Below are 27,396 nucleotides of genomic sequence, written 5' to 3'. Positions count from 1 at the left end.
ATTTATATATCTTCCCATGGATCATTTACACAAACATTTATTACAGCAACCTCACAAGGTAGGAGTCTGATAAAACTGTAGCTCAGAGAATTTAAATTGTCGAAATCCATATAATTAGTCTTTGAAAAGGCTGGGATTTGTGCCTAGTTTGTCTAAATTCAAAGCCAGTTAGCTGGATAGTTTCTAGATCATCTGCTAGAAATTAATTGTGACAGGCTAGTTTATTTACATTTTCTAAATTTTCTTACACAAGTCTTGCCCAAACTGTTCGTTGAGGAGGAACTCAAACAGCAGCAGAATTTAGGGGTATTTTGGGGTGTCTGGGTGGCTCAGTTGGTTAAGTGTCTGACTCTTGGTTTTGGCTCAGGTCGTGATCTCGGGGTCCTGAGATCGAGCCTCTGTAGGGCTCTGTGCTGGGCGCAGTCTGCTTGTCCCTTTCCCTAACCCTCTGATCCTCCCCCGCTCACTTGCTCTCTCTCTCTCTCTAAATAAATAAATAAATAAAGTCTTTAAAAAAAAGAGTTTGGGGGCATTTTAAGTGATATTGTTTGAGTGTGTGAACTCCACTTTTATTTACATGAACAATAAAAGTTGGAAGGAAGGCAGAAGGAGCAGGACTGCATTCCCTAGTGATTATGGGCTGGCTCAGTGATGAAGAAACGCTTTCCCCATGGGTGCTGGGATGAGGATGAGCAGAGATCTGTGCTAGTAGGAACACAAGTAGTAAGATGTGCTCCTTACTCACTTTGGAAATAAAGCTGATTTATCTCTTGAGATTGTATCCATAGTTGGATGTATTCAGATATATGAAGTTATTCCCAGAAGGTTCCCCTGATCCTGTCCATCCGAGGCATGCCTCTTGTTCTTTCTATTTGGTCAAGGGCACTCTGACAGATGGTCCCTATTGAGTATTACAAATCGTTTTTTTTCTTTCTCGAGCACTATTTCATTGTTACAGTTAACAATTTTATCTCATTCTATCTTTACCATCATTTTAGTTGGATCACTCAGAACTTACGACATATATTGATTCATACACAGTGTATCCTACATTTATATTCAAACAAATAAATACAAGTAATTCCTATGGTAAAATTTTTAGTATCTATGTTTCAGTATATTTTTTCAGTGTACAATATTCTTTTCTTTAAAAACATATTTCTATAATCCTCCTAAACTAAAGATTTAGTCGATATAAAGGCTTATAAATAGTAAAGGGAAGAAACTTAACTTCCAATGAGTTAAGAATTGCTCTGAAACCCATAGCCAGCCAAAAATGTCCTCCTATACTTTACCACAATATTTATGAGTTTACTAAATGCTTATGAGTTAAAGAAATTACTTATGATATTTATATTAAATTATAAAAAGCAGGATTATATTGGGCATGACTATAACTTATGAGATACACACAAAAGAAGAAAAGCTTAATGATTTTCTTGATGCTTTCTCAGTAGATTAAGGAATGATAGAGTGCAATTGTACCTAAAAGTCATGTCATAACCTACATAAGAGCACTGGTCCTCTAACTGTATTTCTACAAAGAATTCAATATTTTGTTAGGATTATTAAAATATATTACTAGGAAAAAGACAAAAGAATAGAAAGTATGATTATATTTTTATTTTTAAAATAAGTCGCAGATACCTAGTATGGTCCTACATCCTAATACTTGTATACTATTTGTTGGTAGACAATATTAATATCCTGCAAGATGCCTCTTATTAGATTCTGAGGGTGTCTACTCTATTTGAAATCAACTAGAATTGAGCTCCCTAAGAATTCAGGCGTTTTAGGCAACAAATCAAATGGTGAAAAAAATAAATTAAATTAGGGGAAAAAAAATCATTTCAAGACCACTGCTGATGAATACAAAAATCACAAAACGTTTTAGGAGCAAAAGTAAAATATATTGAAAATTAAGACAAAAAAAATCAATTGGGACGCCTGGGTGGCTCAGTCGGTTAAGCGTCTGCCTTCAGCTCAGGTCATGGTCCCAGGGCCCTGGGATCAAGTCCCACATGGGGCTCCTTCCTCAGCAAGGAGCCTGCTTCTCCCTCTGCCCGCAGCTCCCCCTCCTTGTGCTGTCTCTCTCTGTCTCTCTGACAAACAAATAAATAGAATCTAAAAAAAAAAAAGAAAGAAAGAAAAGAAATCAATTATATTTAACTTCATAATTTTTCACAATAATTCCTACAAACATGGATAATTATAAATGCTAAGTACAATTTAGTTTTTCACAACTTTTTAATAATATTGTCTCAAGATTTTTTAAATAAGTACCTTTTTTTTTTTTTCAGAAGCAAAAACCAGTTCATACAAGCGTTAAATTTTCCTGATCAGTAAACATCCTTAAGTAAAACCTGATGCCGGGTGGCAGTCTAGTTTGACCAAAAACCTTGGAGATTTCAATCTACTTGCTGGAAATCTGCCTGGCCCCTTGAGAGAAAAGGAACCGATGTTTGCAGATTGCACAGTTGGCATCACTAACCACAAAAGCTACAAATTCCTTGGTTGACCTGGTTCAACTGGTATGGCTACGCCAGCATCTTTATGTTTTTCAAATATCTAAATGGCATTTTGTAGCCATTTTGAAATCTTTGATGTTTCTTTCATATATTTAATTTCTCTGAAGAAATTATGAAAACATGAAGGTAAATAAAAATCATCCAAGGGATCTCTTCAGGTAGGATTTAATTCATAAGCCTTCAAGAAGAAATGGTGAAAATCTTCAAGGATCTGGTGTTGAAACTTTGTTTCCAGAACCTCTTTGAAACCCAATATAGGGGCATCCTTTAGCAAGACAACTGGTAGAGTGATGTTGGAAGTCTTGACTAATTTTGATTTGTATCAGGACTCTTTTGTGGTGGTAAAGAGGTATTCTGCACAAAGACCCACTCAATAATATCAGCTCATCACTCTGAACATGGGGTTCTTTCAGAAGGGTCCTGTGTTCCCATATCACCCTTCCATCTTGGGCTAGGCTTCTTTAAAATATGCTGAGCACGTCTGCTGATTAAAGAAAACCCAGAGACTGGTAAGACATAGAAATCTCTTCAAATAAGAAGTTCAACAAGAATAAGATGATAGTTTTAATGTTAATAATGTAGAACTAATAGAGCACCCATGACTTATTTTAAATAAATTCACCTCCATCATGAAAGTCATCCTGTTATAGGAGTCTTGATAGATTGGATATCGCACCATTCCCCACAGTCCTGGCTGAATGCTGTAGATCGATAAAGTGCTGTGTGACTAATTGCTTAAAGTGCTTTTATTTTAAAGCATGGATTTACAATTTATAAGTGAACTGTAATAGGAACAACTTGCATTATGACAAAAAGAAGCAATTTATTCCGCTACAACTTTTAAAAACTCTAAGTAGATGAGACACTCTCCACACATCCCTTCAGATAGCCTCTCCTCACAGCCAGCCTAAGACAGATAGAAGGATGTACAGAGGAGAGGGAAAAAAATAGCATGGAAGGCATTTTTAAACAACACGAGCCCTTCTCATCCCAGGTTAAAGGATAGCTGGATATGTGAAACTAAATTCTATTTTGGCTAATTTTTGAACCTTAATCAAGATAGCTACCAACCGAGCCCTTTGAGAGTTGTGACTTAAAGCTAAATAAGATGGAAGAAACATTTGTTGGGGTTTAGTTTTCCCCAATTCAACCGGTCTATAAATTTATCAAACAATATTTACAGTCTATTATTAGGAACATCTAAAGACTCCTAGAATTTTGGATTTTGCATACCACCAGTATTTGCCAAATCTGCTTTCTGTAGCAGGTACCTACTTGCTAAAAATTATGTATTCAGCTTGATGAAGCTGAATTATGTATTCAGCTTGATGAAGATTGTAAGTAGTTTTTGTCTCCATGGGAAAAATGAAGAACAAAATCAAAGGGGACATACTCTCCTGACTCTTTCTACTGTAGATGGAAACTCATACCAAAAAAAAAAAAAAAAAAGTTTTCTCTCCACTGAAGAATTTGATCATAAACACTAAAAATTAGGAAACTTGTGACATTTGCAGTCTCTAGATTAGAAACAATTCCTTGCTCTTGTTGTAGATCAATATGCAAGGAAAACAGTGCAATTTGAAATCCCTAATGTCTACGCTGGGTGGTTGGTTGTGGTGTTGCAGGGGGGATAGTCAGAAATCATTGACACAAAAATGGTAACAGGGTTTTCACTAATTTACAGCTGATTTTTTAAGCATGGATACTCACCCCAGTTACATATTTATGCTGAATTTTAAATTGAACAGTTTACTCCTGAAGTCACAAATCTCTATTGTTTCTCCTCCATGGTATTAAAAAGACAGCATTTTCTTCCTTCTTGTAGCCTTTTGCTTTGAAATCCCTCTGAGTGTAGGATTTGCGTGACCTTGGTATCTGAGTCCTTCTTAGCCTATAACCTACTGTAGGTTTTACTACACAGAGTGGCAGTAAAAAGAGTTTTATTTCTTAGAAAATGCTTCTCACAGTTCTTACTATCAAACTACTCATTCTTCTCTGAAGAACTGAATTTTGAATCCTAGTAACTTGTCAGAGCAGGAAGATGAAAAATGTCACGTTTACTCTACACTTCTCACCTTGAAACTTTGCAGTTGTATCTCTCCAAGCAACAAGGAATGGTTTCAGTCTTTCAAATCCAATGGAAACTTGCCTCTTTGGGTCAGGGAGTTAGCACTGTGGACCAAACTCTTCGGTTTAGTTGTGACGTACAGGGCTCGGGGGTTGAAGGTCCTTCCCTGTACCTTAGATGATATGTGACCTTAAAGCATGGATTTGTGACCTTGGGCAATAAAATTGTTGGGAGGATTAAATGATAAAAATATGTGAAGCACTTAGCATAGTATAAGTAAGTATTCTCTAAATGTTATCTACTGTCGTTGCTGTTGCTGTTAATATTATTATTAATAACAAAATTTGTCATTCTTATGCATTAATTTATATTCTTTCTTACTCAGATCACTCATTACTCATTATTGATTTAATAAACCACTATATAACAATATATTCGTGTTAGAATACATATAGACTAATTTTAACAAGAATTTTAAATTGAAATTGCTGTATTATTACCACTTGATGATTTTGTTCCTCATCCACTCTTGTTACTGGTTGAGTTCTTTATCCTTAGTGTTATGCCCATTGTAAAAGTTTCTCTCAAAAAAAAAATTTTTTTTTTAAAGATTTTATTTATTTGACAGAGGTAGAGACAGCCAGCGAGAGAAGGAACACAAGCAGGGGGGAGTGGGAGAGGAAGAAACAGGCTTCCAGCGAAGGAGCCTGATGTGGGGCTCGATCCCGTAATGCTGGGATCACGCCCTGAGCCGAAGGCAGACGCTTAACGACTGAGCCACCCAGGCACCCCATCAAAAATTTTAAGAACCAGTGAATTACTTACATTCCTCTTTTAGTTCAGTCTATTCTTCTCACTCTGTTCCACTCCATCTAGTCCTAAGTAACAGAATATATATATATATATTTATTTTATTTTATTTTATTTTTTTTTGAGAGGAAGGGAGAGAGAAAGAGTGCAGGAGTCGGGACAGGGAGGGGCAGAGGGAGAGAGAATCTTAGGCGGACTTCTTGCTGAGTGCCGAGTCCCACTTGGGGCTCAATCTCACAACCCTGAAATCATGACCCTGAGATCGTGACCTGAGCAGAAATCAAGAGTAAGGCACTTAACTGACTGCGCCACTCAGATGCTCCTTAACTGTTAGTATATTTTTTATCAAAGTTCAAACAGAAAGAGCATGTCATTATATTTGAGTATTTCCTGAAATATCAAAGTATTTTTGACTCAAAAATTAATTTCTGCTAATTTTGTTTACTTTCTTTTTTACATAAGACTCTTTTATCTGTACACTTTGCTTTATATCTTTATTCTTGATAGATTCTCTGCAAACTTTCTAGAAATGTTGGCACGTTTTCCACGTTTATTTGTTTTTCTTCATGGTTTATATAGAAGATGAGGGATTCTTGGATTATAAATTCCATTAGTATGTTTTGGCAGATTATGTCTTATCTTAAAAATTACTATTCTCTTATAGTCATTTGTTAAATTCATGGCAACTAAGGGGTGTGTGGTAAAGACACTGATCATTAGAGCATTTGTTTAAAACAATTTGTTTTTAAAAATTCAAGAAAGGGGCGTCTGGGTGGCTCAGTCAGTTAAGCATCTGACTCTTGATTCTGCTCAGGTCATGATCTCAGGGTCATGAGATTGAGCCCTGCCTCGGGCTGGCGCTAGGCTTGGAGCCTGCTTAAGATTCTCTCTCTCTCTCCCTGACCCTCTGTCCCATCCTTCCCCAAAAAATTCAAGAAAAGCACGCATAATTTTTATGTTTGATGTAACAGATGTTTAAACGCGTCTCATCTATTACATTTCTGTGTGACCAGATTAAATTGCAACCTCACAACGTTGTACTACCGCAGAGGATGCCTTGTTGTACTCTATAAATCCACAGCCTGAAAAGAAAGTATTTTGTATCTTTGGAGAAATGTGTGACAAAATCCATTGTAAAACATGTGACTGAATTGTTTCAGACTCCTGACCTTATCAAGTTTTCTCCCACAGGCTTATTTTGTTTTTGTTTACTTGTTTGCTTGTGTTGTAGGTGAACCGGATCTTCATAAGAACTCAGAAGAGCTAGTAAACACTGAAGAGAAACATGCGGATACACATTCATAGGTTTGAAGTACCTTAAAGGCTTCTGTCAGTTTAAACATGAGAGGTAATTCCATTTTTTAGACAAGAAACCTAATTTCTGAAATGAATGGTTTGTAGACTATCATTAGAGACAAAGTTATCTCATTTCAATGTCCTCCCGGAATCTTTTTAAGAAAAAATCTCTCCTCTTTTCTGACGCAAAATCTTAAATATTTACTTTTTCAAAGAGCTTAATTTGCTCATCAATAAAAAATATACTTAGTGAGACATTTTAGTCCTTTAAAAATAATAATCTGTAGGGTGTGGAGAGGTTTAATCCTGATCTCTCTTTCTCCTTCATGTAGGAAATATGAGTGTTTATACTGGGTGGTAATAACAAAGCAAGTACATGTTACAAAACAAACATCAGTGTTTGCTAAAATCTATAGACATTTGTTTGCATCAGTGGTTCTCTTTTTATAAATTCACCTTCTAGGGCCTATCTTCGATCTACCAGATTATTAACTCTGGGGATGAGGACTTGGAATTCTGAATTTTTAATAATCCTGTCTGTGGTATTTCTGTACACTATAGTTGAGAACATTTCTCTTGGGCGTACGGGGGAAGAGCGAGCTGCTAGAAGGGAAGGATGTGTATTTATAGTGGAGAGGTCTTAGTGTCTCCTTAAAAAGTAAGACATAAAGCTCACATGTTATAATGAGTCCTGCTTTTGGGATGATGGTGGGGGCAAGAGAAAATGCGGAGGGGGACCATATACCAAGTCTTTGAGGTGTTATTGGTAGCTCCTCACATACTGCTTTAGACACAAAAGAGTTAAACTGTGATTAGCTTTTAAGATGATACATCTCTCAGTATTCTTGAGTTGGTTTTAAGACTGTCTTTTACTGATAATAGTAGTTTCATTAATAGCAACTATCAAGTGCCAGGCGCTGTGGTGGGCATCTTACATACATTAATCTCACGTAGTCCTCTCAACGATTTCAGAGTTGGTGATTGTGGCTCCTATTTTACATATGAAATCAAGCCAACAGAGTGGCTGTTTGGCAATTAAAACCCATGTATGTCTATGTTTAACAATTTTAATATATTGTCCCATATTAGCTATAGCAATTTCTCTTCATACCCTCCATCCACACTATAAATTTATTTCCTTTGGAGCTCATGGCTGTTTCAAAAGAGTGCTTAGGTTCTGTTGATATATAGTGGACCCTCAAAGTATATTTTAGGGAAAACTAAATTCAGTGGAGTATTTATAGATGTTTAAGTACAAAATGGTTTTGGTTTTTTGTTTTGTTTTGTGTTGGTTTTGTTTTGGTTTTTTAGTCAAATAAATACCATTAGAACACAGAGTTAATCAAAATTAAGCAAGAATCTCTTCTACTGCATGTCGTCAATCCAGTGCACACTATGTAGCTTCAAAAGAAAAAAGTCTACAATCAGCATTTCTTATGCATTTGTAATATGGAACTGGAATACTTCTGAATATTTTCCAAAAATTATGTGCAGGGAACACAGCTCACCAGTACATTTGTAAAAATGACTGTCCGATCTATGAAGATGTCTAAGGCAAAAAATATATATATCTATAAAATTCTGGCATCTCATCAGTAAAAAGTTTCAATGGGATTCAACTGGCAGTTAATGAAGTCTCTTTTTTCTTTTTTTCAACTAAAAACACCCCGAAGCTGGAAGGATTTGAGACCCACTCAAACAGTGGTGATCAAACTCAAGCAGGTTGTTAGACAACTTTTTTTCCATCAGCACTAACCAAATCCTTTAGCTTTCTTCTCAATTTGAGAAAGCTCTGCCTTCAGTGCACAGTCTTCCAGAAATCATGGCCTTTAGTAGGTGAAATATATACGCCTTCAAGAAACAGGCAGGTCTCTTAAATAAGAGACGTAGAAAACCAACAGGATTCTCAGGCCCAGTGTCCAGGAGACAAGAGCAGTGGTCAGCCATGGAAACAGAGAGGACGCAGTGCACCTGACCTGAAGGCAGCAGCCAGCCAGTCTTTGCCTCCAACATATTTTCACCATGTACAAATTAGGGACCAGTGTTTCCAGGTGTTTCCGTTGGCTAAGAGATTTTTTCTTTTTATGTAAAATCTTTCCATTTTTAATGTTGGCTCAAAGTTTTTTGAAACACTGTGTAGACCAAACAAAATATATGTGAAGGTCAGATTTTGCCTACAGAAGGCTCCCAGATATTAACCGCACCTCCTTTGTGACCTCTAGCTAATCCTTTCCCTGGCCTCCGTCGTGGAAAGTATAGATTTTATGGCAGCCTGGCCATTTTTCCGAGAGCCATTGCCTGCTTCATTCTCAGTGTGTGGGCCTCAGTATGGGATATTTTCTCAGGAAACACTGAAGTCTAATTCAACATGCACCGTGATGAAACCTCATCAGTCCATGGGCAGCACTATACTTAGGGCAAGAAATCAACCTTTGAAATCTACTTTTCACATTGTTGTATAACTTCACTATTATTTCCAAGAGATTTCTGTTCACAGAACTATTTTGTTTTGCTTACCTTTTCGAAATGTTTTTGTCAATTAGAGTGAATGAGATCGGAATTGAATGTGCAATGCCATGCTGCTTTATTATTTAAAAAGATGCTGGAATATAATTTATTATATTGTCTTCCTTGAAGGATATGCCGGAGATTCTGGTGCTTCAAAAGCAAACCGATATCAGACCTGAGTACTCACTGGGAGGGAAGTGCTCCCCATGCCTACCAATGTGTGCTCTTTAGTGTTGAGTGTACCGTCCAAGAAGAGGTCAAAGCCCAATGGATTGTGGGCTGGGTTTAGTCTGTGCATTTGCTTGGTTGACTTTCACACACTGATTTATAATATCTTTTTGAATATCTTCAAAAGGACTTCTGCTCTTGAGTTCACTACAGTCCTTGTGACTCCATTGGTTTTACACTCACACAGGCCCATTTACCTCATTTATTCTGCCTTCTGGGCTTGTATAGCTCCTTGGGTTTGTGGCCTCTGATTCAAACAATCCAAATTTTTTACTGGAATTAAAATACACAAACATACACACACATGCATATACACACAAAGAGAAGAAATAAGAAGAGGGATTCTAAGAAGGTAGAAAACCAATATCTATTATATACTGATAAATCCCTTATTTCTGACAAGGTATATAAAGTCCCATCTGAAATTATCACACTGCAGTTGATGCATGTATATGACTAAAACTTGATCTTCATTTTCATTTGGATTTTATTTCAGGATAATGAGAACAGGACTAAAACATCCTAAATCCTCAACTTTCTACAACATTATGTTCTCCTTTTTCAACACACACCTGGATCAGGCCATTTTAATGGACTCCTAGAAGGAACTTATAATAAGAAGAACATAAATTCTGAGCTAGTAACTCTGGCCAAATACATTCAAAATTGCCATCAGAGTTTTTGGCCGGTGCTCCTGCCATTGTCTTTCCTCCAAAAAACAGTCTCGGAGGAAATGTTTTGATTGTTTTGATGCAGCTTTTTCAAGAAAGTCTGAGAAATTTTTAAGACAAAAGTTGGGTAGTTTAAAATTTTCATCACTCTGAACCTAGTTATAGCACAGGTGACCTTGCGACACACGTGCAAGAGATGAGGCATTTTAAAAATTTACTTTCTTGTATTGTTTTCTGCAGAGTTTTGTAGTTTCCAGTATGTCAAGGCTTTAAGTAAAAGGAAAGCAAAGCAAAAATGTGGAAAACAATTTTTTTGCAGCTCTGAAGAACGGGCTATTTAGCTTGTCCTTATTTTAAATACACGGTAGCAACATGAGAGGTGGGGCTGTTCAGAAGCTGTGGTTGAAGTCCTGAGACAACAGCAGAGCCTTAGCCTGGCTCTGTGACCTGATGACCACTTCATTGTAACTCTCAAGCTGGGAAACCACCACGAAACCCGTCCCTGAAACCAGTGGACCAACTTGCATCCATCCCTGTGGTTTCAAAGCACGTCACCCCACAGGGGCGTCATCGCAATGCAAGTCACACGTTACTTACGCTCCAGGATAACAAGAACCTTCAGCCATGGCTGGAGACAGACGTTAGAACTGAGAATGGAATTTGCCTTCTGGGGTGTTGATCCCATTAGGACAGAACAAAATATATTACAGGCCCAGGGATAAGTGACAAGAAGTGTGTGTGTGTATTGAAAAATATCTATGAAAATGGAAACCCACACTTTTCTGTACAGATAATCTTATTTGGCGTGACTTTATGATTTTACTACACAGAAACAGACTGCAACTCTTGGAGACCCAGCTTGCTTGTCATGTTATACCCGAGCATGTGCAGAGCCTGTCCTTTGCTCCAAACTGAAGAACAACTTTTGTTTGTTATTAGCTGACAAGAAAGGTCAAGCACAATTAGGGGTTGTAACTTTTCACTGTGCAAACACTTCAATGATTCTGAGACGAATCTATCTTTGTGAAAGGTAGAAACTGGATGGAAAAAATCAAAAGTAGCCATCAATTAAAGAATAAAGTGAAGGAGGGTCCATCCATCCTATCGGTTTTCTGTTGCACCTGCTTTTTTCTTGGGTTCCACAATGCTAAGCAATATTTTAGAAATTGATATAATCAGAAGCTTTTAAGTCTGAGTGGTGGGATTTTACAACCCACAACTTAGATCTCCTTTAATGTGTAAGCCATATTCTATATGCATATTAGGTATGCATTGTTCTAATTTAAGATATATTTGTGCATAGACTGTGTATAAAATGCTTTTAAATGTTCTGTGAATAAGGTCCGTAGTTTTTGGTTCACCTGAATCTTGTGTAGAATTCAGCTGAATAATTGATTTGTATTATAGACATTATAATACAATTGATATTTTAAATGTAAGCAGTACAAATCGATCTATGATGATGTGGTGGGGGGAGATTTATAGATATGTACATCATGGTGACTTTTTGTCTTTTAACAATGGACTTTTTATTTCTATTTATGAAGAAATCATAACTACTGCTTTCAATGTCTTTTTAAAAGTAGCTATTTACCAGCTAGAAAATATTCTGCATTTTAAATAGTATCTGACTATCTGGGAAGTGTAATTACTTTTGTTCTTATTTGAGCCAGTTGTCTGTTGGTAAAGCTAGAGAATCTCTCCAGGGAGAAGTAAATTGAAACATTGTTTCTCAAGGGTCATAGGAAACTTACCCGCTTTGTTCCTATTGATACTTTAGGACTATAGACTTTGCTACTAAAAAAAAAAAAAATAGAGAAATATAATGAATTCATCAGTTTCTGTATATGGCCTTTCACCTAATTTTCCAGGTTATTTAACTTATAAAGCACCGTGACTGAATTTCCGGAGGGAGTGGAGAAAACACGCTCCACTTCTTCAGAAGAATTGTCACGCTGTTGATGAGCTTTTCTTCTTCCTCAGCTCCCTTCCTCTCTCCATTCCCTCCTTCCCCTCACCTTTCCACTCTCCTTTCATCTCCCTTATTCTTTCCTTCTCTCTAAGACAGCTATTAATTAGTGCCCACTGGCGGGAGTCAGCGCGGAGGTCCCCAGTGCCCGTCCCTTCTGCAAACACCAGCGTTGCCTGAGCCCGCCCTGAAGCGAGGGTGGGGGAGCCGGGCTGCTGCATCTCCCATGTCCTGCTTTGCGTTTTTATCCTCAGCTACACAACATATATCTAACAATCTCATATGCCGTTTTATTTAACCAGTAGCTCTTTTATTTAATTTTTAACATGACAAGCTACAATTCTTGTGTTTTTACTCTGCTGTAATTCTCTGTATTTCCTATTACATATGATTGTTAAATAAATCATACTTGAGGGAAAATATTGTGAAACATTTGGTGTCTGATATAATTCAGTTTGATGGGGCATTGAAAAGTTGGGGAAATCAGGGAAAATCAGATAGATATCAGTTTCGATAGGAGTTCTGTCAGAAAATGGTTTTTGCTCTATTAAAGAAATATTCATTAAACATTTATTATTGCGCCCATTATTTGCAAACTCCTGGCTAAAAGCATGTTGCAGAGAGGAATGTGGAAACCTGAATCTTATCTCTATAAATTTCATCTCTTATAGTGGAGATAATTCATACACATAAATAACCAAAATGCCGCATATAAAAGTAACCAGGTGCAAGTAAAATGCACCTCTGGGTATTAAGGGAGGTAAAAACTGCTTCCATGTCCCAAGCTTCTAAGAAAACTTCTTAGAGCAGATGCACATGAGTTGACACTTCCTTTGCAAATAATAATGAAGCTCATACTCGTTGCCTGTTTTCTCTATACAGCCTCTGTGAAAACACTTAACACATATTATCTCTAATCCTCAATAAGCCAGCAAAGTGGGTATCGACATGAGCAAGGAAACCAAGTCTCAGAGAAAGAGCGTTAAGGCCGGGTCTCAGGTGGTGGACTCCAGACTGGATTTGCTTCTAGAACTCTCTGGCACCAAAGACCCCCTTCCTTTCTACTGCATCTGCGTAGGGTGGAGCAGAAACACTGTGGAAGGGCAAGCTTGGTGAAGAAAAACAAGCTGAATAAGGTAACAGCTGAGAATAATAGAGGAGCAAAGAGCATCCAATCAAGGTGAAGACCTAGGGAGTTTCAACTAACTAAATTAAGAGTAACTGGCATGATATGTGGGACTTCTCAGACTCTGGCTCCACGGCGCCAATGCACTCCATTAAAATATAAACACGTACCTACTCATCAGATACATGACATTTGACTGAACTTTGTACTTCAAGTGTCGTTCCGTGATAACTTTCCACGTAATAGCAAAAAAACTTTCAAAGGCCATATTTTAATTCTGAAATACAATTTAGATATAAAACACATACTTCCTTTGGAAGCTATATTAAGCTTTCCTCTCTTTGCTTTTCTAAATATTACAAAGCCTACCCACCCTCTAGCACAAGCCTTAAACAACACAGACAACATATATTTTAGAGTCAAAAAACAAACACCTACTAATGTCCCACATTACCTACATGTCATTTCTTTGGATGGAATCCCAAATATTTAAGACACAAATCTTTATGGACCACCATGTATATTTAAAGCTCTATTTGGGGCCATTTGTCCTTTAATAACAATAAATATCTAGGTTACTTAAGATTTGTGATGTTTAGAGAGCTTCCTTTGCATCTCAAGCTGATACATGTTTTATCTCTGATGATTAAAGATACCATTATTTAGTGTTTCTTATAGTTTATTATAGTCTCACTATGGCCTTAACTGTATTTTCTGACCTTGTCTCTTTTACTCCCTATGAGTACTCTCTGAGGAATTGTTATTCCCATCTATGGATGAGGAGTCGTGGCAGAGGGTGAAATAATGTGTAAGGCCACACGGCTGATCAGTGGAGGAGCCGGGATTTGACGTCTAAGAGAATGTGAGTCCCCAAACCATGACGCTAGGCTGCCTCCGGTCTCTGTGGAAGTCTGTCATGTCTTCTCTACCCACCATATCCATTACCTTCCTTTTCTCCCCTTCATGCCATATGCAGACACTTGTCTTTGAAAACTGCCACTCGAGTGGGCAGAATGGCCAGTGACCACCTGCAGGGCCGGTGCACTTTGGGGAACCATTGAATCACATTTTATAGCAGAGAAGTTGCCTTTGATTTCTGTGGACGTAAGAATTATTTTCCATGCTTAATATGTGACCTTAAAGTTGTGTTTTTTCAAATACGCTACCGGGGGGTTCAGTCTAGACCTTTGCTACTTCGAGTGTGGCCGCCCGCCTGAGAATGGCTTGGAAGTGAACACTCTCAGGCCCCATCCAGACCTTCTAAACTGGAATCGGCATTTAAGAAGATAACTGGGTGATTCTGGTGCCTATCACTAAATATCAGGGAGCTAGATCTCAACACCTACTAAGCACTCAAACATGAGGGCGTTTCTCCACCCTAGACAAGAAGCTCCAGAGTCCATGCTTTCAACAGGGCACTGCTGTCAAAACGACTCCAGACCAAACCCGGAGAGACTGCCGAGCGGGGCAGACCCTTTGAGTTCTTCAGTTGTTGAGAGCCTTTCTTCAGCCTGGTGTTTGGGTCAACTGTGTATTAAATCCTCTCACATCCAGAAGAGCTAGACCCACTTCTTTCTCTTCAAAGAGCATTGCCTTGTTGCGATCTTGTCTTCCTTGTGCTCTATCTTTGGCTTCTCTGCTTCAAGCTCTACTTTCACTTTTTCTTTTCCGTACACCGTTCCTAAATTAAATTCCATCAGTGCATTCTTGAGACTTTCTGCAGCTTCTCCACAGAAACAGTTTCTCCTCGTCTACACCAGGGGTCAGCAAACTTTTTCCGTAGAGGATCGGGCAGCAACACTTCAGCCTGCAGGCCCCGTCACGGGTGTTTCTCCTCCTGGTGCCCCCTCTCCTCCTCCTCCTCTTCCTTCCTCATCATTTTTTTCTTCTTCCTCCTCTTCCGTTTCTTCTTTTGTAACCCTTTAAAAGTGGAAAAGTCATTCTCAGCGTGAGGGGCGGGGGCGTCCCACCAAAGCAGGCCTCTGCGGGCTTTCCACAGCGCTGTTTTTGCAGATGCAAGGAGCTCGGGACCCTGGGGCAGGACATGAGGCTGCTGGCGGCAGCAGCGGTCACTCCCGGGGCCGCGGCTCCCACAGCGCCTGCCGGCCCCGCTGGGGACTGGGGAGTGGCCCGGGCACAGCACGCACGTCTGTCCCGGTCCCGGAGGGCTGGCCCAGCCCCGGCTCCAGCCCTCGGGGCATGCGCCTCACCTGTAGGGGCTGTCGAACCAGATTGCTGTGGCCCAGCCGCAGGAGTGCGCGGTCGGTAGGTGTGAGGTGGGGCCGGGGAGGGCGGGGCGGTGCCCCTGCTGCTGGCCTGGAGCTCGCCCTCTGAGAACCACCGGCCTGCAGGTGAACCTACACTCCCTACCGTACACTCAAAGCCCCGCGCTCAAGCCCAGACTGTCTTTGGGCCGCGGCTCGCATTCACGTCCCCATTCCGTTCCTGCGTTTCCTCTGCCCTCGCGGCGATGCCTCCTCTGCAAGGGGCCTTGCCATCTTTACCTGTCTCACGACCACCCCCCCACCCCGGCGTCCAGGGGATCTGCACTTTTGCCAGCGCTCCCAGAAAGCCTCTTCTCATTTCTCTGGTCAGGAGCCTCAGCCCCTCCTGTAGAAGAACGAGAGACTTCCCCCTCCGTGCTCGAGTACCCTAGCTGGCCAGGGCGTTCACTTGCTGCCAGATTATAAGGTAAGGAAGCACTAAGCCTTAGGCATGGTAGGTGTTCAGGAAATATTTACGGAATAAATAAATACGAATTAAGGAATGAAGGCAGGCAGGACAAGTTTATATTTGTTTGTCTTAAGTGTTTGATATATGATTGCGTTAATTCTTTTCAGATAACATCTCTAGTTAATTCAATCAAAATGAGACTGACTTTTCAAGCATTTTAGATCTAAGTAATTCCAAAAAGCCATTTGTGTTTTTTTCTCAGAGCAGACACATGGGGGAGTGCATTAATTCTTAATTAATACTTAATAGCTGCTAAAAGCAAACCTAAATTCTATGAGAGAAACATTAAGATCTCCCCATCTGTTTCTTGTGGACCCTTGGGGAGATGGGTCTGCTGGCGCACAGGTGTGTTAATTGTAGCGAATCATACCAAATTTGCTAAGGAGAAAAGCTCACATTTCCTGGATGATTTCTTATAGCCTTGATGATTAGTAGTGGGAACCATTCAGGGCTTGGAGCAGGAATGAACTCAATTCACGTGTGTTTTTTGGTGGTTGGTAGCTGTTGGCCTTAATGTTTCCTTACCTCTCACCATGAGGACTTTCATAGAATGGCAAATATTAGTGAAGAATATTTAAAGAATCTGGACAGTGCCTGACAAACGGTTGGTTCTCAATTAACATAAATTAATGTTATTATTTTATATTAATCCAAATACCATTATTTCCTGTTGAATTTTATGTTCAAGACCTGAGGCAAGAAATATCCAAGGACTGAATTTGACCCTCGATTCAATTTCAGACTTTGTCATGGTCTCTGTGACCTTGGACAAGACTCAATTTTCTACCCTATGAAATGGAGATGTAAAAGTTCCTATTTTACAGAATTACCAGAATGATGAAATGGCCCGTGTAAGATGCTGAGAATAAAGACTGACACAGTTTTTTCTAAGCTGAAATAGTATGAGCTGTAAAAATAAGAATCTACCAAGATTCTCCTTTAAAAGAATCATCCTCTTCTTATAAAATTAATTCGTGATTATAGCTGCAAGAACATAGCACGGCTTTCTCTTCAGTAGCAATATCCTAAAAGTCCACAGGATGGGGAGATTTCTCCATGTAAGGAGGAGGCTGGCCCTTCTATAGCAGAGAGGGCATCATTGTCAAGCCGCAGGATCTCTGTCCTTGCTGGAGGAGAGGAAAGGCAGAGTTACATACATGCTAGAGAGATAGAGATGGAGATAGAGTACACCGAGATCGAGACTGATATGTTACGTATGTATTTGTAGACAGATACCTCTATTGATATAGATGTCGATATATGGCATGTAGACGTTCAGTTCTAGGGGAAATTGTTTAATGGAAATACTAAGGAGAAAAATATCAGCATAAAGACAAAATAACAATAACCTTTAGACTTCCAGGATGGCTTGCTAAATAAAATACCTTATTAGACATCCAGGTGCACTTAGAAGCAACAATAGTTGTTTCTCAAAGGGAAAACTCCAGGCACACACCCCAGCAAACTCTACAGGTTTCAGAGAACCTTCATTAGCAAAACAAAAAGGTCTTTCTTTGGAGGAAACAAAAAAAGGAGAGGACCTTTCGTAATGAGGAAATTGCCCTTAAACAGCCGTGTCCACTAAATGTGGTAAATCAGATGCGACCTAGAAGCCAAGTGGATCAACACTGAAACCAGCGTCTTTAAACCCACCACGGAGAAAAGGCGTGCTAGTAAGAGCCGGCGCGCAAAAGCCGCATTCAGATGGAGATGCCTTGGCGGCCTGGGCAGGAACCTCCTGAAGCGTGCTGTGTGGCCGGGGCCGGGGAGGCAGCGGGAGCTGGCCTCGCCTCTCGCTCAGGCTCGCCCTCTCTCGGGCCGCCTTTCTCTTTCCACCTCCCGCCTGGCTACGGCCTGCTCTTCCTCGCCCTCTGTGGGAGGTCACTTTCTTGCTTTCGGCTACTTTCTTCTGCACGTCTTCCTCCTCTCTCACCTAGCCTTTCCTTAACAGAAGATAATATGGCAGTGATAACGGAGGGAAGTACTTATTTCTTAGGGTTTTAAGTCTCCGTGCTTACTTTAATAGCAAATGGGTTAATTTTTTTCTCTTTAAAAAAAGCTTCCCTTCTTATTTCAGCGCAGTTACATAATATATATGCATTGGTACGCATGTATTTTTGTATACACATATGTTGCGTACATATGTATAAATTCTGCACACACATTCATATATATATTCCTCAACAGAAAAATATTTTAACTCCAAATTACACAATGAAAGAAAAAAGATTAGTAAAAATTAATACATTAATAGGAAAACATACAAATTTAGTTATGCTTTAAATAAAAATTTATCAATTTTTGGATATTTTCCCCAAAATATTGCATTGGATTATTTTATATCAATACAGCTTTTGGTAGTTTATGATGACAGTGTCTAATTTTTAATACTTCTCTGCCCATACTCTAAGAATTATTATTTTAAAAATCTCATTTAGCTATCAGTTCCAACGAAATAACTTGTTCCAGTAAACTACTTCCTAGGAAAACTATTTATACTGACAATGAAAATAGGTAGCTTAAGTCTTGTATCCTATGAAAGTCCAGGGTAATTGCACTAGTACAGTATGGTTAATAGAAGTATAATTAATAGTATAATTCCTATCTTAGTCATCACTGGCCTTCATGTCAAGTTTAATTTTTAGACTACTAAGTGTTTTCAAAAGCACATAAAGGACCCATATAGTATTTAAAACACTTGACAAATAGAACGAATAAGTGACAAATTTCAAAATAGGAAATCTATGCCCCATTAAGGCAAAAGAAGAAAGATGAGAACATCTGGTAATGTAATTAGTATGATGAGAGAAACATCCATAGAATTTATGCCGCAGGGAAATGTCAGGTAACCCGCCCATCTACTGCAGGGCCTTGACAAATGCCAGTCTCTTTAAAAAAATAAAGAAGAAAGAGAAGATATTCTCCTGCAATCATTAAAGAGCTGGTAAACCATCTCTGAGCTTTTTTAGTTTTTATTGTTTTGATTCATTTAAGCCATGTTATTTATACCTTTGCTACTGTAGGGAAGGAAAAAGGTTTCTGGCTGGGTCTGAAAGTTTAACTGACAAAGACAGATTAATAGGAAAAAAGCATACAGATTTATTTAATATAAGTTTTACGTGACATGGGAGCGATCTGAGTATTTTCGTGCTAGGACTGAGGAAGAATGGGGTCATGGAAGACTAGGTAAGTTAAGGGGTATGAAGTAAGCGTAGTAAACTGGGGGGAACTTAGCAGTGCTTGTTGGTTTGGATTCTTCTTTGAGTCCCTTTGTCTTCAAAGACAAGGGTGCTCCTTTCTTCTGGGTGTAAGGCACTCCTCAAAGGAGGGTTTTATGGCCTGTTTCAGGGAGAAGGGCAGAGGGAAGGTGACCTTCCTGCTTCTGCCATTTTCTCAGATTCCTTCAGCTGACAGTGTTCAATGTGCCGAGGTGCCATTTTTTGCAGCAGTGGGTCCTGAACACCATCACTACTCTTGAGGAAAAAAAGTTATTTTGAAATATCAATAAATTGATTCCTTAGTTAGCTTGAGGAGAACAGCAGTTAGAACGTTCTCTTTGGTTCCTCATTACATAACATATTGGTTTTTAATGCCATAATATCTATAGTTTATTCCACAATTATGCACTTAAGTTATGGTAATTATGCTTGTTTATATTATTTTTCCTTTTGGGGCAAATACAAATCTGGAAGTGGTAAGTAAAAATTAGCATTCTTCAAATCCTGGGGACAAGGGTGCAGAGAAAGGGAAAGGACATAACAAAAAAAACAGCAATTTGTAAAATGATTTTTCAATTTATAAGAAATCAAGGAAAAGAAACTTAAAAAGATTGGTGCTTTTTTCTTTAAGAAAAGATTATACCCAACATTGTCAGAACTTCAGCAATTCTCTCCTACTTTTTAGATATTGAAAATTATTTTTTTAAAGCACAGATTTAAACATAAAAAATATTTTTAAATGAGTCCCATAGTTTAAAAGGAGTTTCAAATTTGTTTCTTCTATTGGTTAAAGGTTAAATGAGTCCCACAGTTTAAAAGGAGTTTCAAATTTGTTTCTTCTATTGGTTTTAGTTTGAGGTCAATATCAAAGAATTAAAGTAGAACTCAGGGGCTTCTTCTATTCCAACATCCTTAACAAAATTATCCCCCTATGCTTTAGGTCTGAAATGTAGAAAATTTAGTTCCAATGCAATCTACAAGACATTCTAAGAAAATGCAAAAGCCTCTGGTTTCTGAGGAAGATGGGCTTTTCCACCCTAAAAACCACCACAAACTCTCAAAAAGAGCATCAGCTAATAGAAGCGTTTGTTGAATTATTAGTTCATTTAGGGCCATTTATTTTCTTTGGACTCTAGTTTCCTGATCTATAAAATGAATCCTACCTGTCATACAGATTTAATGTGATTATTAACTGAGAAACATAGGTGAGGCCACTTTATTAACTGTAAAGAACTGAACCAATATTAACTGGCAAGAGGGCAGCAACAATAATAGCCTTTTCATTTTTATAACTGATGCTTACATAAATAGTTGGTGTGCAGTATATTATTAATATGTATTTGTGAAACTAAACTAAAGACCTATGGATTTGAAAAAGAAAGAGAAGAATAAATAAATATGATGGGATTTGAAAAGAAAAAGGGAAATATATTTGGAAGCCTCTCAATTGTAAAAGGAGGCTCAGATTCCAGAATTTAAAAAACTAAAAATGAATCACTTAAAAGTTACCCAAATTCAAGATCTCGCTTTTAGTAGTAGAGAAAAATAAATTAAAACCAAAAAGAACTTGGCAAATAGTGTAGCATAAATAATTAGAAAAAAATACATAAAATGAAGGAACGGTATCTGAAAAACATGTCAATATTTATGTATCAAATATCTAAAGCGCTTCAGAAGGCAATCCAAGAGGAAGAGAATAAGACACAATGATGCAGGTGGAGGTGGCGGTGGCGGTGGTGGTTTCATGTTGGTATTTTTCCAAGCTCCCACAGGAGCACAGCACTGACAAGTCAGCTTCTGGTTGTTGTCAACCCATTTTGCACCTGGCGGAGAAAAAGAAAATAACAAACTATTCCAGAACACCGTGGAAATGTTCCAAAGAATTTCATACCATGTCACATAAATCTCTGTAAAGGGAAAAATCTGGTATGCAACTTAAAAGCAACAAAGCCTTTACGCTATGATAGAGTAAATTATCCAATTAGTGATCTGTAGGAGGAAATTTTTCTTGGAAGGACTTTTAAATCTTAAGAAAAAAAACTACCACAACAACAAACTTAAAAAAAAAAAATCACCATTTTTTTAGATCATCTTCTAAGGAAAAGTTTTAAAAGAAAATATAATTGGTTACAATGCTAATGCTGTTAAATACACACGTACATACGTCTGTATATTTCTAAGTAGAACAGTTTTGTTCTGTTGACTGTCATATAAGCATACAAAGATACCCTTTTTCTCTTCTGATTCCATGCTCTCTTAATGCTGCTGCGTTCTGTCTATTCCTGTCTCTTCTTTTCTCCTTTGCTGCTTGTCTGCACTTCCTGAAAGAGAATCAGAGGGGAGAAACAGATCTTAGCGTTGGAAGGAACCTCATAGGAACGACTGATCCACCCCCTCAGATCATTCTCTACATTTCACTGCTCAGAAAACCGGGTCCCAGTGTGTTTAAAGGGCTTCCCCAATGTCACACAGCTATGACAGCTACGATCAAAGAGGAGATGCCACCCTGTGCCACATCACCTCGTTCTTTTTTTTTTTTTTAAGATTTTATTTATTTTGAGGTAGAGAGTGTGCAAGCATAGGGGGGAAGAGCAGAGGCAGAGTGAGAGACAGAATCTCAAGCAGATTCCACTCTGAGCACGGAGCTAGATGTGGGGCTCAACTCATGACTCTGACATCATGACCTGAGCTGAAATCAAGAGTCAGATGTCTAACTGACCTGCCACCCAGGCGCCCTGCCACATCACCTCATTCTATTTCCTTCCACGAATTTATCATTATCTGACATGATTTCTATTATTATTAATAATTTATGTATTAATTCATATGGATATTGACAGTCTTCAAATGCTAGAATATATATCCATGAATTTAAGGATCTTAACTATCTTATAATACCTGTATCCTCAGGACTCATTCATACATATTTATTGAATAATAAACTAGAATAATGTTCTCTTGTTTCTAGAGTATACTCTTATAAAGGACACCAAATTATCCTAATAAAAATACTGCAGAATAATTGATATCTGAATTGTTCTATCTAGCTGCAGGCCTATCATAAACATTAACACCTAATTTATGAATTTTAAGTAGCAAACACATCTAGTGAGTATTAATGTTTTCGACTCTTTGACACATATTGAATAGTCTGTGCTTCCTTTAGGAACCTCAGGGAAGAACTTCCCTGAATTCTGTTATTTGGGAAGCAGATACTTCTCGTTGCTCAGCTGATATCCATGGTCACTTTGTAACTTACAAAGAGAACCTTCACTGACTTGGAAGGTGGCAGTGTTCCTGGTTTAAAATATTTACTTTTGGGGCACCTGGGCGGCAAAGTCGGTTAAGCGTCCGACTCTTGAATTCTTGGCTCAGGTCATGATTTCAGGGTTGTGGGATTGAGCCCCACGTCAGCCTCCATGCTCAGTAGGGAATCTGCTTGAGATTCTCTCTTGTTTTCCCGCTGCTCCTCCATGTGCTCTCTCTCTCTCTCTCTCTCAAAATAAATAAGTCCTCAAAAAAATATTTACTTTCTCCAACTCCTTTGCATCGAGGGGTAGTCTTATGGCACAGCTGTCCGAAAGACAGTAGGTGGGGGGCTCTGAGATAGCTTGGCTTCTCTGCCAGATTCTTTCCCTTTCTCTTCCCAATATTCTCTTTGCTTGGAACAGACTGGATGCCTAGAGCAGCAGCTTGAGGTCATGAAGTTACAGCTTTGAGAATGTTTAGGAAAATGAAAAGTATCTGGATACCCATTGGAGTCTTGAGCCACAATTCCAGTCCCGGACATTTTATTGCATGACGTAAATCAGCCTGTGTGCTACTGTGTGCTGGGTTTTCTATTATTTGCTGTCAAATGCTTGTTCTGAATAATAATGAAGAAGCATTTGCCAAACATATTCTAATTTTCTGCTACTTCTAGGATTCTAATCCCAGTGACATATACTCCGGGGGTTCACTGTGCTCATTCCTTCAAATTAGGCTCATTGTTACTAAAAGTAAGAGAAAAATGCTAAGTCACATTTGTAGAGTGAGAAACAAAAACTGAAGATGAATCCAATACCATTTTAATTTACTTTCTCCAGTTTTTTCCTCAAGTTTCTAGGCTCCTTTGAGCTTCCTCCTTTGCTGACTTCTCTCTCTACTCTCATGTTCACCTGCCTTCTACAGACCAAGTCTCTTTAGCTGCATAAACTAAGTATGTAATGCAATAAGGAAAGTGGCCACACCAATGTCTGTCCACAGAATAAACAGGATTCATAATATAAATGTCAGGGGAGGTTCTACAGTTGAATAATAGCCTCTTTACAAAATGCAGTCAAGCACCTATGCATTCACGAAAATTATTTGATTCACACAATACTGCAAAATAGAAACCTTCACTTCCACTGCTGTGTGAATTCTGTGGGATGTTTGCAAACTTGAGCACCTTCACTACTCACGATGTCACTTAAAACCAAAGATGCTTCCATCACTTTCCTAAACCTCTTCTTTCTCTGTTATTTAGTTTTCCAGAATGTTATGATGTTTGAAATCTAATAATTTAATTTCTTTAAACAGATTTCACATTTTGGCAACATAGACATTTTTAATAATTAATAAACCTACTGGAGCTTTGAAAACTGGTTTTTAGAATCGGGGTCTTAGAAAAGTAAGGGCATTTCTTCCTCCTCCATCTTCGGAGAAAGCAAATATTCAAAATTACTATGAACATAAACACTTTAATGTAATTAGACATGATTTTTCCATTATTCAGTTTACACTTACATTGCTTTTAGATGTGGGTAAAGAAACAGAATTTTTAAATTAATGCAACATAAGTGGTTTATTTATAAATTCGTAAATCCATATTGCAATTAAATGAACTCTACAATACTTACACTTACTTGCTATGACCACACCCAAAGCCAGTGTTTCCAAACTTCATTCAATTGTATATCGTTCGGTGATTTTGAGGTACTACCTCTACTATGGTTATTTAATCTTTCCCTTTAGATTGATTTAAAATATATTCACACATTAAGCTTGCCTCATGCTAAGCAACAATAGCAATAAAATCATGATTATGTATATTTTCTAACGTGTTATGACAGTATTTATAAAAATAAAAGTAATTGGTCCCATGCCAACCTAAAATAATGTTTCCACAATGTAGAAAACATTGTCATAACTGAATTAAAATTTAAAATGGATGGTGAAATCTTCTTTAAGAACAGAAAAAGTCTGAAGAATTCTGTTTTTTATAAAGACCCTTACCCTGGCCAACCCTGAGAAGAAAAAGGGCTTACAGTATCATTGTCTAATAGAAAGAACCCTGGCCTAGAATTCTGCTCCACCCTGCCACATTCTATTCTTCAATTTCTCATGGTTTAGGGAGATTAGGGAAAAAACCCAACATATCTACCTGACATAACCTTTCTTAGATTCAGTATACACAACTAAAGAGGATCCAACAGCAAGTAGCCAGGATGATGAGAAAGGTTGGGAGGACCTGGTGGTGTTTTATCAGAGATGAGGCCACTTAGGAGACACGTCACAGTGCTGAATGGCCGTGATCAAGGAGGTGAAGTACAGGAGAAAGAGTTTCACACAGAGAAGAACAGTTAGAGCTTTTTGGCTGGGTTTGGGGTTCAGCTGGAGTTATTCAAGAAGGGAGGGGGTCCATCACTGGTCTGTGATTTTGAAGGGGACCGTGTGTCTGGTAAGGCTTGGATAGACAGCATCAGGTCTTTTCCCACCTTGGTAATAACAATAGGCACCAATTACTAAATGCTCCCTAAGCTGGACTAAGCATTTTAATGTGTCTAATTTCATTTAATTTCCACGATAATCCACAGGGGTAGGTATGATGGTACCCATTTTACAAATGCAGTAACAGTCTAAAACTTGATAGAGGTTGAGTTTGAACCAAAGCCAGAGTGACTCAAAGCTCATCTACTACTAGCCAGTATGTTATATTATAAATGTGGTCTGAGAAAAAGTTTTTGTTTTTTTTGTTTTGTTTTGTTCATAAAGTTTCTTTGACCATTCAGCCAAATTGAAGCCAAGTTGTCTTCTTGAAAAAAATTTGTTGTAAACTATAATTGTGTGAAAAGGAAACTGAAAAGCCATTATCTCAGCTGGCTTCCTTCAGATTTCTGAGAAAGCCAACATATTTCCCAAGGAAAACTTATGCTTTTAATTGTAATCTCTGTTTTGAGAGTAGAGAACAGAATGGAAGAAACCAACATTTCCTAAGGAAAACTTATGCTTTTAATTTTTTATATTTTTGTATTTTTAATAGAGAACAGAAGAATCCAGAAGCCATGCTACTTATTTACCCAAAAGATGTTACAAAATCAGCAAAAGCTTTGGTTTCTTTTGTTTGTCTGAATCCTTTTGGGGAAAAAAAACAAAAACAAAAACAAAAAAACCCAAACATTTTGAAAGTGTGTTCAAGGAAAGGGAAGGGCAAATTTTATTCTTTAGCACCTTGCTCAAGGGGTATCAGAATGTTTTCCAAACACAAATAATTCAAAATCATGTAAAACAAATCTGTGCCTTAATCATGTTTTAAGTAGAGAGAAATTTAGGAAATAAAACAAATAGTCACAGCACGTGGTCTAGAAACTCCAGAAAGTTTTGATTGAAACTGGCTTAATAACAACAACAAAACCAATGAAAGGCTAGGGGTTGGGGTGGGGAGAAGGAGAGGAAGGAAGAAAGGAAGGGAGGGAGGGGAGAGGGAGGAAGGAAAGAAAGAAGAAAAGGAGGACGGGAAGGAGGAAAGACACCTGGAACCGGAGTACTCATTCATACTTGGTGATACTACTTATCAGTGAGTTTTGCATTTATTTTCTTGAGGAAAATATACTAAGAAAAACGATTGTTATCTCTACTGCATTGTCTAATAGATCCACATATTCTCTCAATCTCTATATTATAAAACTTGAATTCAAAATTAAAAACAATAGTTTTACTTCTTTGAATCTTGATATAAGATCCCACAGTGGATTTCACATTTGCTTTTTTTCTTCCATCTTAATTTCCCTCTTTACTGACTTCTGAGAAATCTTTCAATTTTTTCATCCATGAAACATTGAACCTCACCAATATCATCAGTGTGGGAACCAAACTGGGCATTCCACCATCCTCACTAAATTTTGTGGCATAGGTACTTTACCTTGAAATGCCATAAATGATTAATGGGGTGCCTGGGTGGCTCAGTTGGTTAAGTGACCAACTCTTGGTTTCCCCTCAGGTCTTGATCTCAGGGTTGTGAGATCGAGCTCTGTGTCAGGCTCCATGCTCCACAGAGTCTGCTTGAGATTCTCTCTCTCCCTCCTCCATCCCCTTCTGCCCCTCTCCTGCTCATGCACACACTAAGCTCTCTCTAAAATAAATAAATAAAAATCTTTAAAAAAAATAATATTGTCCAGGAGGCCAGAATTTTGAATAATCGAAAGCCCTATTCAATAAATATATATATATACTGTCCTGGAAAACCTTGCTTTATACTGATGCTTTACCTTCTCTGCCAGTTCTAAGGATGAAAAATTATCTTTCCTTTATTTTCATAACCCCCACCAAAGTCGTTTGCTGGAGATAAACTCATTAAAAATAGTTATTGAGTTAATGCATGAATTAATGGAATTTCTTATTTGATGATAATAGAAGATTTATAAAAATGCTAATGATTCCTTTAAATGCAATAGGAAATAGCTCATATTTCAAGGAATGGCCAAAAAAAATGGCAGGGGAGATTTTGCCATAGTTTATTTTAGATTTAGCATTTTTCTTTCTTAATAGCTAGTGGAAATACTGGGAAATATATCTCTCACAGCTCAGGAAAATGAGGAGAATTCTGCAGTCCTTCAACCATTAATGTGTTGGAAGAAAAAGATGGTTAATACCTAAAGACTAATATATTACGATCTTTTGAATCAAGAAATTGGGCATTTTTTCATTTTGAAATAAATAAAACATACCGTTCTGTATACAGAAACATGATAAATGCAGATCTTAACTTAAAAGCTTCATTAAACATTCCTCTGTAAGTTAAACCCAGATACACCATGTCTAAATGTATTTAATATTTATTTTTTACTCTTAAAGTGAAGCTATTTACATTTGACCTTAGAAGGCAAACCATATCAGTAGGACATCAGGGATTAAGCTCGGTATTAAAGTTAGAACACTCACATGTTTGCAAACGTCATTAAAAAGAAAAATCACCATAAAATAAATGTTTATTCTTTAATT

General features: G+C 38.1%; 1 protein-coding gene across 6 annotated transcripts in view; it reads left to right on the top strand.

Annotated features, from left to right (window-relative positions):
* Positions 1 to 27,396, top strand: part of PDE1A (phosphodiesterase 1A) — a 284,858-nt gene that overhangs the window by 234,516 nt on the left and 22,946 nt on the right. For 2 of the 6 annotated variants that reach the window (XM_026492392.4, XM_048214563.2), the window contains exons 14-16: positions 6,638 to 6,754; positions 9,935 to 15,469; positions 15,800 to 27,365. In XM_026492392.4, the coding sequence (XP_026348177.2) occupies positions 6,638 to 6,711 (74 nt within the window). In that variant the 3' untranslated portion in view covers positions 6,712 to 6,754; positions 9,935 to 15,469; positions 15,800 to 27,365. Of the gene's footprint in view, positions 1 to 2,300; positions 3,159 to 6,637; positions 15,470 to 15,799; positions 27,366 to 27,396 lie in introns of those variants that run through there. The other 4 variants (XM_057303246.1, XM_048214562.2, XM_057303243.1 and 1 more) reach the window with 3 other exon arrangements.

Source organism: Ursus arctos, unplaced genomic scaffold (genome assembly GCF_023065955.2).
Source record: "Ursus arctos isolate Adak ecotype North America unplaced genomic scaffold, UrsArc2.0 scaffold_1, whole genome shotgun sequence".
Taxonomy (NCBI): domain Eukaryota; kingdom Metazoa; phylum Chordata; class Mammalia; order Carnivora; family Ursidae; genus Ursus; species Ursus arctos.
This window is presented reverse-complemented; position numbering and strand designations above follow the sequence as displayed.